The following is a 14,614-nucleotide window of genomic DNA, read 5'->3' as shown; positions in this document are numbered from 1 at the left end:
TATTTTATTATACATTTAAAATTTACATCACAAAATTTTAAAAAAATAATTTTGATCAATAAATAAATTATTTTATCTTAAATTTTTTTATGTATTAAATATAAAATAAAATTATACTATTTAATTTAATTTATAATATTATCTAATCTTATCATATTATAATCTTATGTACAAATTCATCCATAATCTTTTATGTATCTCAGATTGCAAATTATTTCATTAAAAAAAATTGAATAAATTGAAGAAAATTTTCCATACAGAGAATACCGTGAAATGCCTGCAATAAGTTTCTTGTTCTAGTAATGAGAAACTTCCGCCTTGAATATAGTAGTTTTTTTTTTTTAGAAGACATTACCTCATAGCCTACCTCTAAAAGGACGTGCTGCCTGTGAAATCGATTGCGGCCATGCTTAACAGGGAACGGTCACAGAAAATCTCGATAGGAAAAAGCATTTTTGGGGTTTCCGACAACAAAGGGCAGAGCATCACAGCACAAGCCAATGTCCGTCGTTTTTCCTCATCAACCGAAAACATAATATATTTTCTCTTCTCATATCATTTTTAGAAAGAAGTACGTTGAGGTGATGACAGGGTTATGCTAGTAGCTTGGAGAATCTCTACATAAGCTATCTATCTATCTCAAGCAAAAAAAAATCAGTTCCTCCAATCGCCAAGAATGCACAACAAACAAGGAAGAATTTCAGCTTCAACATCTCTCACATATACAATATATTGTATCGCTACTCCAATACTCCAAAGTCTAGACATTGGCACAGACCTGAGCTTCCTGTTGAGTAATTGTCAGCAGCAGCTGCATTCTCAGTAACATGGTTAGATTTCTCAAACAGGTTAAAAAGCAATTTTAGAAATCTAGCATTATGGATATACAAGCAAGGAACAAGACCAGTAAAGCATCATAACCACAAGAATAGCAATTGCATGCAAATTGATGGGAAGACATGCAAAACAACCACCATAAATTATATTTATGCAAAGCATAATGAATGAGCATGGTCTGGATGAGCATTTGCTTATAATGAGCCCACTAATTAAGTGAACTATTGAGTACACATTTCTTGCCAAACACCCAATACATAATCCCACGCCATAAAAAATCAAATTGATTCCAACATTAGGCAATCCTTCCATAGTCCTTTCTTCCGCGAGATGCTGGTGGAATGTTTGAGACGGGATGATTGGCCCTACGCCCTACATTAACAATGCCAGGATCAAGTAAACCCAAATTATCCAACAATAATTACATAGCTCTATGAAATTACTAAGCAGAGTATAAGGCAACTAAAACTAGTTTAATGGTGTAAAGTTAGGAATTACCCCATGGCATGCCATTACTGAATGAACTATTTCCAGGAGAACGTGGGCCCCCAGAATTCAAGCTAGAAGGAGGGAGCTGGACTTTCACATGATTCCATTCGCTACCCCTACCACCAGTGGATCTCCCATGATTGAACCGGTGAACAGTTTGCTGCCCCAATCGGCTAGGAGAATTTTGTGTCATATGTGGCATGAATTGAGAATGCTTTGACATAAAACGAGGATGTCCAGCATGCATATCATTAGCTGAAGGAGGGCTACCCACTTCTACATGTGAAAATCCTATAGGTCCATTTTGTCTGTACTCGAACAATATAGAAAGAAGTTAAGAACAATGACGATACATTTCAACAAAAGACAAAAGCTCTGATCTTGTATGCTTGAGATATTTTAACATTATGGTGCATATCCATCTCCATAATGCACGACTCATCTTGGGTTGCTTCAATTATGTGGAACATATATGCCCCTATAACTTTCAATAGGGGAAATAAAAGGCATGCATATAAGCAATACCAGACATGATATTGAAAGACAATTGAAAATTACTATAATAATTAATTTAACATATATATTTTGCAACTAAGACAACTGAGCGAAGGGAAATCTGTTTCCTCTGTTAACTTCTCCCTCCCACTCCTCAAGCATTAGCAGAAGGATTAAACCTCAGTAAAACCATTCACTAAGAAGGATGCGCAATTACCTTTGAATTGATAAATTTGAGCTGGTGGATGAGGTACGGTTGAATCTTCCAACTCCAACAGACGAATCAGCCAAACCAATATGCATTCCCCTGTTAAAGTCAGCTGATATGCAGCTCTCATCTGATATCTCCTCTTGCAGAAGAAGTTCATCACTGTGGTGACAATAAATGCAAGTAATATAAGGAGTTAAAAGATTGTAGAATAAATATCACAGCAAAAAGCCTATGTTACAAAGCTCTTAGAATCCCTAATAGCAGCAGGCAAAAAGTTACTAAAACTTTCAACAATTAGTTAGAAATTGAAAAAAATAAAAATAAAAAAAGGCTTTTAGATATATAACACCAAAGCCATAATCTGGTACATAACAACATAGAGATACAATGATGATAAAGATGGCAAGAAATTAGCGTTACTTAAAAACTTATGATAATAAAGAGACAAAAATTCCATCTACTTGCAAATCGCATATCAACCTACAGAAAAGGAGGCATGTGTAAATGATTTTTTTTTTTGGGGGGGGGGGGGTGGTAGGGAGTGCAGGGGTTGGGGGTGATAAATGATCCAAATGAAGAATAGTACAGTTAAGCATCTTATATTTTCTAAGTTATAAGAACTTGTCTTTGGTATTTGCACTTTCTAAGGAGGCAACTCTGTTATGGAAGCAGCAAGAAGCCAAATATTGCAACTAGATCTGGTTTAGGAGTATCCTGAATTCCTGATGCAGCATGTAAGATTTTTGAGGGACAAAGAAGCGTATGGAATATCTGACAAATCACCTATGAGCATGTTTTACGATAATCAGTAGAACACTGGGCTAATAACCTAGTATTTTGTGAAATTCAGGCCATTGATCAATTTAGTTCGAACATAACACAAAGAAGCAAGTTATGACATGCTACCATAAGTTGTGCGACTATTTGCAAGAATGATTTTCAGATCTGTGTAGGCATGACGAATATCCACTCTCCTCATGAAGGGAAAGCGTTAAGAGAGCAATTTATTACCATCTGAAAACCATACTTCAACACATTATAAGCATAGAGGATTAAACTTTGTCCATGAGTGTATCAAGATGCTCCCATTCTCTCAATCCTTATCTTTTTATTTTATAACAGCAAGCAATCTATACAGAATAAATGCATAAATTCAGCATGATAAAATAAGGAAATACTCGTATGTGACAGTGAACTGAAAAGGACAAAAAGATGGCTACTAAATTACATGACAAACATCAGTATATTAAGGAATGGTCTCCAACCTTTAGGCAGCATGCCGCATGCAGCATGCAGCAGAGCCTAACAAGGAGCCAGTTGCTGCAAGCAGCGGGCCCCACATGTTGGCACCCAACTAACTCTTGAGAGGGTAAAGAAGAGTACATACCATTAAATTTATGGTTGTCTGAATGACAACAGACAATTTTTTATACATTAACAGATATGAATAACACATACAACACAGGTAAGACAAATATATCTTAATATTTGATGAACATGAGTTTAGACTGCAATTGCAAGTTCTCTTCTCACCTATAATTTGGATCCCAATCTGCAGGATCAGGCAATGACATGCTGGCCTCTGACTTGTCTTGAGTTCCTCCTGTGCTATGCTGCAGTTGCACATTAGAACCAAGTCCTATGGAGTTGGGTATATTCTGAACAATTGAGTAACCTGTAGCGATTCCAATGCCACCTCGCTGTTGCTTCCAGTTGGCTGTGTTAGAATTTGATTGTATATGAGAGGGCAGACCACCGACCACTTGAGAGTTTCCCTCAGCTTGGCTAGAAATGGTGCCATCAGTTACTTGTCCTTGCCAGTTTGAAGATGAACTCTCTTGAGATTGGGAACTACCAGAATATCCCCAACTTTTTCTTCTATTAAACTGACCAGCTGCAGCCATCTTACTCAAAGGTGACCCTTGACAACTGTTTCTTGCAGGAGAAGTAGGACCATACTGTCCAGGAGACCCACCTGAAACTTGACTGTAGGAGCTTGGAGGAGTAAATTGTGAGGGACTAGTGCCAAGGGGAAGGGGTGCAAAGTTTCCAGCTGATGGACTCACACCAAGTCCATTACCATGAGAGTACTGCATAATTCTCAGTCTAGCATCAGGACTACTTCCAAACATTGATGCACCACTCTGTGCATGCATGTTCATTGCAGATGGACCAACAGGAGAATAATATGCAAACATATTAGAACTATCTCCATAACTACCATAGCTGCTTCCAAGCCCAATATTATCATTATAGCTACCATGACTTCCTATACTGCCATAGCTATTAGCATGACCATATGGCACCATTGGGAAGTGTGGGCTGTTATGAAAGGCAACTCTGTTCCTGTTTGGAATCTACACAACGGAAAATATACATCAGTATAAGACTATTAGTAAAATATTGCAGTAAGTCGACTACTCTAGCAATAAAAATGCTAGATCATTCGGAAGCTTACATTAGGGGAAAGACCAGCTGCAAACCAATGCCCTCCGCCAGGGTGATGGTCCACTTTAATGTTTTGAGCAACAGGCTACCAAACAAAAAGCCACCAGACAATTACTAAGTATCATTTCCTCTATTTCTTGCCCAGAAAATAGCAGATTAGTATTATCTTCCATAAAGCTTGTGATCCAAAAAAGAAAGGATTGCTATGACAGAAAAACAGCTCAACCCATGAGAAGACCTATAAAGCCAAATATTTCACAGCGGCCGAAAGAATTTTATGCTTGCAGACACACAACATAAAGAGAAAGACAATAAAATGGAAATTGAAATTTCATCAAAAGATTGCTAAAATCTTTCATGATTTAAACAAGTACAGAACTCTAAGATAAGATTTCACATGTCAAATTATTTTCAACAACCTCAAAGTTTTATTACAACCTTTTATAAATAAGAGAAAAAGTGCCTAGAATATAATGTAAGATCATACTGGTGTTCAGAAGAATACATAAATGACCAATCAACTAAGCAGGGGGCGAATCCAGAAGGGGGCTGGAAGGGGCCTTCCCCCCCCCCCCCCCCACTTTGGTTCCTCAAAATCTCCATAGCATAAGTATAGTTTCACCCAAAAAATGGTAAAAATAATATTTTGGCCCTCCAAAAAATTAATATTGGCCCTTTCTTTAGAAAAATTGTAATGATAATAATAAATTTCATGAGTTATTAAAATTTTTACTTTTAGGTGCAATAAATAATTTGATTTTCTTTCCTTTCTCAATAAAAATTTTACCCTTGTTTATTGTAATCATTATTATTTCATTGAATTTTTTAGTTCCTTAAAATGAAATTTTCTTTTCAATTATTTAAACAAACATGTTGACATTAATCATTATGTCAAACTATTTCTTTCTATATAGACATAAATATACAATTAAAAAAATTCAGCTACCTAGTTATGCTGTGCACATAAAATGACCAATTTAATTGTACATTATAAATTTTATTTTTTTATTTTTTACTGAACTTTTCATTTCTAAAACTCAACTTTTTAATGTATTACTTTTGTTCATTATTTTTTTTAAAAAAAATATTAGTTAGATTTTAATTGTTCTTTAAATATTCAATAAATTTCTTTTAGCCATGAAAAGAAATATATACTTTTTTATTTAACATTAATGCTCTTTATTAGATTTTTTTTATCAATTCATCTTACTTTTACATCAGCCCCCCAGAGTAAAATTTCTGACTTCACCCTGCAACTAAGAATAAACAACCAATTACCATGGAAATCTGGAGAGGACCAAGCAAATTCCAATGTATGTATGGTGCCAAGCATTGAAATAAAGGCCACAAAGTTCATATGAATTTATGACACACAGTTCAAGCTTCTTCAATTGCAGAGCTACATGCATAGGTCCCTTACCAAGCGAGGGGTCTCAGAGGGAGGTCTGTACGGGCAAGTGAAAGGTTCTCCAGTAACAAAAGGGTGTTTTGAAGCCTGTACAATGAAGTTGGAACTCTTAACTATCGCCTCATATTTAGTTGGAATGACATGATAAAGAAGTGTTCAACATAAGTTTCAACTACCTGGAAAGGAGACCACCGTTTTGCTGGATCAAACTCAACCAGTCCCCTCAAGAAATCAATCAAAGCTAATCGTATTTGATTCTCTGTTATAGATTCATTATGCAATAGCCTTAGTAAGTTCTTAACAGAGAGTAGTCACACACTGTCAAACATTTTTGCACCATGCCAAGTTGTACATCCAATGTAGAAGTTAAATGCTAACCTTTAATGATATCTTCTTTAAGCAAGTTTTTCCGGTAAGGATAGTTTGTAACAATTGCTTCAAGGTTCTTATGATTGAAATACTCTTTCCCAATCAATGGTTTTTTTAACTCCCTCTAAACAGAAACAAGCAAAATTGACTGTTGGATGAAGAAAATTACATTTGACAAGAGATGTAAAAACATAAAAAATAACAAGAACTAGTCATATAGAATTTCTATTCTTTTTCTACTTTTCATGAAGTTTTCTTAAAAAAATGCAACTACGATCACTTACAGCTGCATATTCTTCTTCTGTTAATGCTTGGTAAGCACTTCTACCACCAATGTAGACTTCACCATTCTCTATATTGTGGATACTCCCAATGCACTTAAAGAACTTAGTTGTGTTTTTTGCCTCCTTTAGAACATAATCAGGGGGTTGCTCTCTACAGAATGACAAGTTCAAAAATACAACTAACTGAATGGGTAATGAGTGCTAAAAACAATTTTTAATTTATCATCTAATAGTAACCAGGTGTATTTGGGATAAGGGGAAATAAATGGGAAATGGAAGTCTGTATGAAAACATTAAGAACATGATACTTACATTCAATGCAAGAAATAGCAGAATGACTAAGAAACAGCAACTGATTAAACCTAGTTCAAGGAAAATCAAGTAGGAAGGATTTGAAAATTCTAAAGATGGAACACATATTATCATGCAAAATTCTGAACTTCCATGAATTAAATGAGCTAGATAACTAAATTCTAGCCCAAAGTTCCAATATAACTTTAGTGCACAGCATATTCCAGGGGCACTTCTATTTATTGTTTTAGTGGACAGAAACTATTTATTTTGGACTACTCTCCTAGGACAGTCAGATCACCAGCTCAAATTACCTGAATGTGTGTTTAACTCTTTCACTTTTGACACATACAAAAATAAGGCATTATAGTCTGTTAAATATGCTGAAATTCCAGTATGAACCAAAGGATCTAATGTGGTGTTCAACCCACCAAAAGGAACTCACAGAAGAAGACATTCCAAAAAGCTCAAGGACATATGCAGAATTCTAGAACATCCTTCAGAGGTTCTTAGATGACAAGAAATAAATTTAGAGTATTCACATCAATCAGAAACTTATAAAAGTCCTAAACTGCAACATTATCTCATCTCTTATACAGCATATATATCTCTGTAATAAGTATTCTTGCTAATTTAAGAGAAGAATGATCTTAGAGGATCTGCCTTGCCATTATGATACTTTTAGATGCAATAACAGAAATCAAAGAGAAAGAGAGAGATTGAACTTTCAATTTACAATGTCAAAAGATATTTTCTATTTTGAAAAATCAAAGCAAAATTTTGTTTCTCTTTTCTTGTACATTGTCGTTTAATATAGGGAAAATTTTTATTATGAAAATCTATAAACTTGTAAAAGCATTAGATACATGTTGCCTTGAATGCTGGAATTTCTATGGTATCAAAAACGAAGGGACAGAGGGAGTATGAAATTTGGCAATTGCACATGCTTATATTTAATGATAAGTGACTACTTATACAACTTCTTCCATTGGACACGGAAACTACCTGCTCGGGTATCCTCCTATCAAATCAACCAAAGTAGAGCTATTCCTAAGTCAGTCACAAGAAAATGATGCCTAGAAATACAGAGAAATTATTAGCCAGAGATGTATCACCACCAAAGCAAGAGGCATACCCAAGTATTTCAATCATTCGCCTTAGAATATCGAATTCTGAAGCACCTGGGAATAACGGCAGCCCTAAAAAGAGTTCGGCAACTATGCAGCCAAAGGACCACATGTCAATAGCTGTCGTATATCTGAACAAGGATCAAGGGTCAAACTAAAACAAACAATCATGACCATAGACACGGAAATCAGACTTAAGGTATCTAATCATCAAAGATTATAATGAATCAAGACCACAGAATTAAGATTATAATCATCAAACATTTTGAATGAGCGTTATTTAATTATACTACCAAAGACTAGAAGATATGTGATTAATACAAAGTTATATAGGTTGCAGCAAGCTAAAGACAACAGCAATATGACAGAAAACCGAATCTTCTATGTCATTTTTTCAAAGAGATCATCTTCAAATAGAAATACAAAGATCTGAGTTATATTGCATATATTCAAACAAATAAGTTATTATGCCAAATTAGATAGAGTTTCAAATGTTATATTATATTAATTGTTATCATCCAGGCACTAGAGTTAAATACCTTAATGATGCTCTGAGATATAACAACGAATGCAGACCTACCTTTATCCCTTTTCTTTCCTGTTCATCTATCATTGCTCAGTAATAAATGAGATAACTCAATTGAGTAAAATAAGGACAAAAGCAGTCAAGCCAAAAATAATGCTTTGAACAACCTAGTCAAGGTGAAATCCAACCATATCTGTTTGACATATGCAATGCTTAACTCAAGCATCAAGCCAGTCAAATTTGATGGAGTAGGAAGAGTTTGATATGGTTGCTTGAACTGGGATAAGAAATCTTTAATGTCTGATATTTTACGCACTTCCTACCCTATGTGATACTTATAACAGATCAAACAGCTGATATGCACCTTGAAACGTGTTCGAAGACAAAGAAAAAGGGATCTAATGAAAGTCAGCACTCAGCAGTAAAAAAAAATTATTATTCAACACGACAAATAAAACAAAATAAATTGAAGCAATAAGTTGTGAGATCAGCCAGGAACTACTTCAACATATTCACACCCACATAAAGGTTAGGTTCAATTTGTTGCACTGATAATGAACCTAAGCACTGATGGTTCAAAGGTTGGATTCAGTTTTTTTACATGACAAATTACCTTAACTCTAAAGGTTCATTTTAAACCTGTGGATTTGTTAGGTCAAACTAAGTTCCGCTGAAGTTTATTCCACCAAAGTTCCAATCTAGCAAGACATTGGACATGAGAAGAGATATTACAAGGAAAGAAACAACACAATGATCCAATGAAAGACAAAAGCAGAAAGCAAAATCAATAGATAGAAAAGAGTAAGGCCATAAATTCGTGTCTAAAGGATACTGATATCCAAGGAGAACTTCAGGAGACCTATAATACCGGCTCTGCAGAAGATGAAAATGCAGCTATAAGATCCTTCTGAGTATGATAAAACAGTTTAACAAGTTATACTATGGATGGAAACCTGAATGTAGGAATAAACAGTCCGATCTTCCATGCAAGCTGATCCAAAGTCAATTATTTTAATTTCTGCTGGTTTGACACTGTTATTTCCAGGACAGAAATATCAAACTTCACCAGAAAGAATACAGAAAATATATTATAAGTGTGTAATCCAGACTAATCCAGAAAAAGCAACTCACCTTGTGCACAGAAGAATATTTTCTGGCTTAAGATCACAATGAATTATTGCAGCATCTTTTAACAAAGCCAGTCCACGTAAAATCTATATAAATCAAAAGGTTAATATGCAAGTCAAAAGACAATTGGAAAGAGATGTCTACAGCTAGCCCAAACATGATTCAGCTCAGAACCAAATTCAAACTGCAAATACCTGCTTCGAGAAAAGCTGAACAATGCTCAATGACAAACCTCTAAAATGATTTATCTTGATAAGCTCATACCTAGATCAGGGGGAAAATGTCAATAACATGCTGCATAAAAATCTATAAAAAATGCGCCTGTGTAAAGGTTAAAAGAAATTTACAAATGATGAATCTTGATTCATTGTAAGACGATAAAATTACTTACAGATTTGTGTCAAGGAGTTCAAAACAAATGCACAAATGATGTTGATAAACAAAGTAATCATAAATACGGACAATGTGATGCTTATCTTCCGGATCATACTTTTTGTTTAACTGCAAAAGGCACACAATGATGCAAAGACAACAATGTTTCACTATTGGTATTTCTAAAAGAAGGATACATACAGCTACAAGAAAACTTAATTACCGTTGTCAAAATAGAAACTTCAACCAGTGCCTGCTGATAATAAGCAGGTTGGTTTTTAATTATCTTCAGAGCAACAAAACAGCTTGTGGCTGGAACCCAGCATTTAGCAACCTGCCCGAAAGTCCCATGGCCAAGAACATCTTTGACAATATATCTACAGAAAATATTAAAACACGAGTAAATGCTTCCTTCAATAAGCTTAATTTTAAATGATAATAGAGCACCAGCGATATTTTTTTTTAGTTACATTGTCATATCCATGAATCTACCAAACGCCTGACAGCCTGAGCCTTCATGAATATCTGCTCATTTTCTTTCTTTAGTTTCTTTTTTCTTTTTTTTTTTTTTTGAATGGTCAGTGTTATCCTTTGTTTCTCATAATGGATAATATTGTTTGAATTGCAGTAACTAACAAGTTTGGTGCCTCATTAAGAGAAAAACAAAATTGATAACCAGGTAAAATAATTAGCATATAGAATTGAACTATGCAAGTCAACAACAACCATGCCTGCTCCGGATATGCATAAAACATGAAATGTATTCAATACATAGAAAAAACACCTTGAAAACAGTTTTTTTTTTCTAAAACCACACTAGTCACAACTAAAGCAGACCTGTTCGCAGCACAACCCACCCAACCAAGCCAAAAAAATTAACAAGTTCACCTGTAGATGTATAGGCCAAAATAGGTCACCCAGTTTTGGCAAAATTTTCTCATGGTGTTTTTACTGAACTATAACAATACCCAGCACATCAAACAATCAGGAGACAGTAACCTAAAGTTGAAATTGGTTTCTTACCTATTTAATATGGTAACTAAAAAATGATTACAGTTTTTTCCAGAAGGCCAGAATTGCTTGGCTAAGCATGAGCTGGCTTTTTACTTGTCAGTAATAGAGCCAACGCAGCCTCGCCCTTACCCAGCCCCAACTCTGGTCTCTTTATAACAAACTCTACCTCAGTACCCGAAACCATTGAATACACAGCATTTTGGCTGGGTTGTGAAGAGAACAAAATCAAAAAAGTATTCTTTGTTGCCAGACTTAAGAAGAAACAGACCAGATAGATACATAGATTAAAAATTTAAAACTGAAACTCTTCAAGGCTTGGCAAACCAAAAGCTCCATATTGATACAGACATATAACTAATTCCAACATGCCAAGGTTCAAAGTTCACAAGCCAGAAACTAAGCAGGTATTTGTCACATGAATGAGAATCAAATATGCAGTTCAACATGATCTGTTCTCAAACATCAAAGTCAACAAATAGTCCATTTTAGTTTAGCATCAACTAGCCATCAGCAGCAGCACAAATGAAAATTTTAGAGAAAGAAAAAGAGCAACCATCTTTATTCCACCATTAAGAAAATCCACAATGCCCATGTGAGGTCAATTTGCAAAGAAAACTACAAGAAATGCTTCAAAAATTATAGTTTAACATCATGACAAAAATTATAAAAATCAGTAACAAACCTTCGCTGTGTATCTAAATTGATCAAGACAAAGTTCACTGTTAGAATAAGATCTGAGTTCACATTGTCATAGCCATCATTGAGGACACCAACAGATGGGCTAGTCAAAAACCGCTTTGGGTTCAATTCTTCTGAATATTTAAATTGTGGATTGCATATTTGGTACGTTTCAATTATGTCCTTTGTCAGTCTTGCCACCAACTGCACAGTTAAAGCTGCATGTCAGCACGAAGATTTTCCTTCTATGAATCTAAGTCAGGAGATTATTGCAAACTTGCTAAATGATGGGAAAAAAATTGTCAGTGCAAACACTATATTGCAGTTTGGTAACCAAATAAAGTGTTGAAAACTAAAATTTTCAATTACGTAATTTTTCAATGCGAATGGATACCCCATTATGCAAACACTTAATAGAATATTTTAAAGAGAAAAAGTTTTGAAATTTAAGTGGCTGAGATCTACTTAAGGCATTTCATCAAAATGTTTTTTCTATAGATTGACTACATTAAAACTACATATCGATGGTGCATTTGGTGCGCAGGATGACTGACAGCATACGATAAAAATATCCTATCTGGTGTTTGGCGTTCGCTTTAACAGAAGGACAAGATGAGTCATCATACAGAAAAAGGAAGGATTATTTCCTATGGTATAGAATGATACGTTGGATATAGTATTTTTCATGTTTCCTACTTTCCTCATAAAGTAGTCTTCTTTATATATTTGTATTTAGACACAATGGAACTACAAGCGGAAATTTTGACCAAGCACAACAATCATCCTATATCTTTGATACACCAAACGTGGTACAAGATAATAATTGAGCCTATCTACCCTTAATCAGGCATACATCTAATGTAAGATAGGATCTATAATACAATCTTATAGTTCATGTTATGTTATCTTATTCTCTCCATTATCTTTTATATCAAATGCACCCTAAAAGATTCCTCCTTTGGCATCTCTCTTTTGTTACTCTTTTACTTCTTGTTGGATGTAAAATATATATAAAACTCATTTGGATAAGCCAAGCAAGATCTATTTCGCATTTCATATTCAGCAATATGCCATATGTTTTTACAGTATAAATTCAGTTCTAATTATTTGTGCTTAATCTTATAGTTTCTCAAACAGCATCTTATATTCAGACATTAAAACACAAATGCCAATTCAAATGAGTTTTAGCATTAAGAAATGAATAGAGGACATCTATACCAAGGGCCAAATACAGGTATTTGACAATAGATCATTCAATGAATAGGCGGAGATCCATATTGTCACGGGTAGTGTCAGGCAGAAATTAATGATAAAAAATGTGAGTGAAAAACAAATAAGCATCGTGCCCCATTGAGACTCATATTCTTCATGGTGTCTCTTCTCCCCAAGTTTTAGCTTTCTTATAGACATCATATATTGGCATGAGATGCATTGAATGATGGCTTGTCAAGGTAGATAGAACTTGGGATCTAAAATCAACTTGCAAATATTAGCATCTACACATTTCATCCTTCTTTCAGGAACCGATTTAATCCCCTACTCTCCTTAAGAATACTGACGAGGTACATTATAGTAACAGAAATAAGTATAGCATTTCCCAGTCATGTTCATTTCTTTTCTATGATATATTTGCAACTAGTGAAACATTTAAGATTTACCCTCTGCCCATTGAGACAGTAAGGGACTGTCTCTTCTGGCCTCTACATTGCTCATATGTTTACTTGGTTATATGCTTTCCTGTGTCACATAAAACAGAATCAATAATCAAACCACAACTAAAACCAGCTGAACATTTCTTAATCCATACCAATTCAAACTCAAACCAAATCAAAAGCTCCTCAATTTTCTATACATTTCAACATGCCAACAAATACCCACAAAACTTTTGAACTCTAAATGAACAGAAAATTAGAAAAGAAAACTTACAGGCCTCCTGACAACAACACGCAGCTTTCTATCAGCTTCATTTTTAGGTGAATAAGGCCCAAAAACCAGCTGCCTCGGCCGCCACCGTACTGCAGACCCTTCGTCTGAGCCCAATTCTGAGGCCCCCTGAGGCTCTCCTTGATTACTAGGACCAACCTCATCCATAGCTATCCCCCAAAAAAAGAATCAATCTTTCCTATCCCCAAAATTTACTATTATCCCCAATAGCTCCATTAAAATAGAAACCACTCAAAACACGAAAAAGGCAAGAAAAACCCCAATTCTGATCAGTAATTGAATTGCAGTTTTGAAGTCAAGATTGAAACTTCAGTGATTTTTCAAGGAACCCACCAGCTGACTCCAATCCCATTTTTTAATTTTAATTTCTCTCATTCACAGTCGAAAAAGATAAGAATCAGAAAATTGGAAGTCCAGACGGATCCAAAGATGATCAACAAAACCCAATTTTATATATAAAAAAAGGATTGAATCTTTTCTATAGATTATAAATAAAAACCATGCAACAAAAAAAAAAAACGAAAACTCACCAAAAAAAGCAAATTGGATTTAAAAGAAATTGACCCAAAAAAATTTAGATTGTAAAGAAGAAACGCAACAACGAAAGATCAAAAGATGAAGAAACAGATAGAAAGAGAAAGTGTTTTTATGAGAGAGAGAAAGAGAGACAGAGTATTTGGTCTGAGGACAAAGGCACCGTGTTTCTTTCTTCCTCTAAATGGGAGTTTCTTTTTTTTTTTTCCCTTTTTAGAATTGTTTTTTTATGGGACTGTGGCACGGAAATACTATACAGTGGCATTTTCCATTTTATTTTATAAATTTTTGTTAATTTTGTTTTGATGAGCACCTGATCAACCTTTTTCTCCTTGTATTTTTCTTAGATTTTATGCCCTTAGTGGCATGTTAATATCCATTTCAGGAAAATAAAAAACTATTTATTGCTATAATTTACTTATATACACTCCAATATTATTTTATTTATTTATTTATTTT

The 14,614-nt window shown here is 34.6% G+C and overlaps 1 protein-coding gene across 3 annotated transcripts; it reads right to left on the bottom strand.

The window, feature by feature from the left end:
• Positions 1-960: 960 nt before the first annotated feature.
• Positions 961-14,310, bottom strand: LOC111293724 (dual specificity protein kinase YAK1 homolog). Of its 3 annotated transcripts, XM_022886618.2 has the most exons (18): positions 13,604-14,310; positions 11,682-11,881; positions 10,209-10,362; positions 10,005-10,114; positions 9,808-9,877; positions 9,617-9,699; positions 9,439-9,517; positions 9,318-9,358; positions 7,968-8,090; positions 6,542-6,692; positions 6,267-6,381; positions 6,065-6,147; positions 5,901-5,975; positions 4,491-4,565; positions 3,566-4,389; positions 2,039-2,191; positions 1,336-1,634; positions 961-1,209 (listed from the first exon to the last, which is right to left on the bottom strand). In XM_022886618.2, exons 1-18 carry the CDS (start codon positions 13,766-13,768, stop codon positions 1,133-1,135), a joined length of 2,877 nt encoding a protein of 958 aa, XP_022742353.2. In that variant the 5' UTR covers positions 13,769-14,310; the 3' UTR covers positions 961-1,132. The 3 variants fall into 3 exon arrangements, with proteins under 3 accessions (XP_022742353.2, XP_022742354.2, XP_022742355.2); XM_022886619.2 differs by lacking the exon at positions 11,682-11,881; XM_022886620.2 differs by lacking the exons at positions 5,901-5,975; positions 6,065-6,147; positions 6,267-6,381.
• Between the last annotated feature and the right edge of the window lie 304 nt (positions 14,311-14,614).

Source organism: Durio zibethinus, chromosome 14 (genome assembly GCF_047325235.1).
Source record: "Durio zibethinus cultivar Kanyao isolate XHJ-2024 chromosome 14, ASM4732523v1, whole genome shotgun sequence".
NCBI classification, from domain to species: domain Eukaryota; kingdom Viridiplantae; phylum Streptophyta; class Magnoliopsida; order Malvales; family Malvaceae; genus Durio; species Durio zibethinus.
The sequence above is the reverse complement of the archived record's forward strand: the minus strand, read 5'-3'. Positions and strand labels throughout refer to the sequence as shown.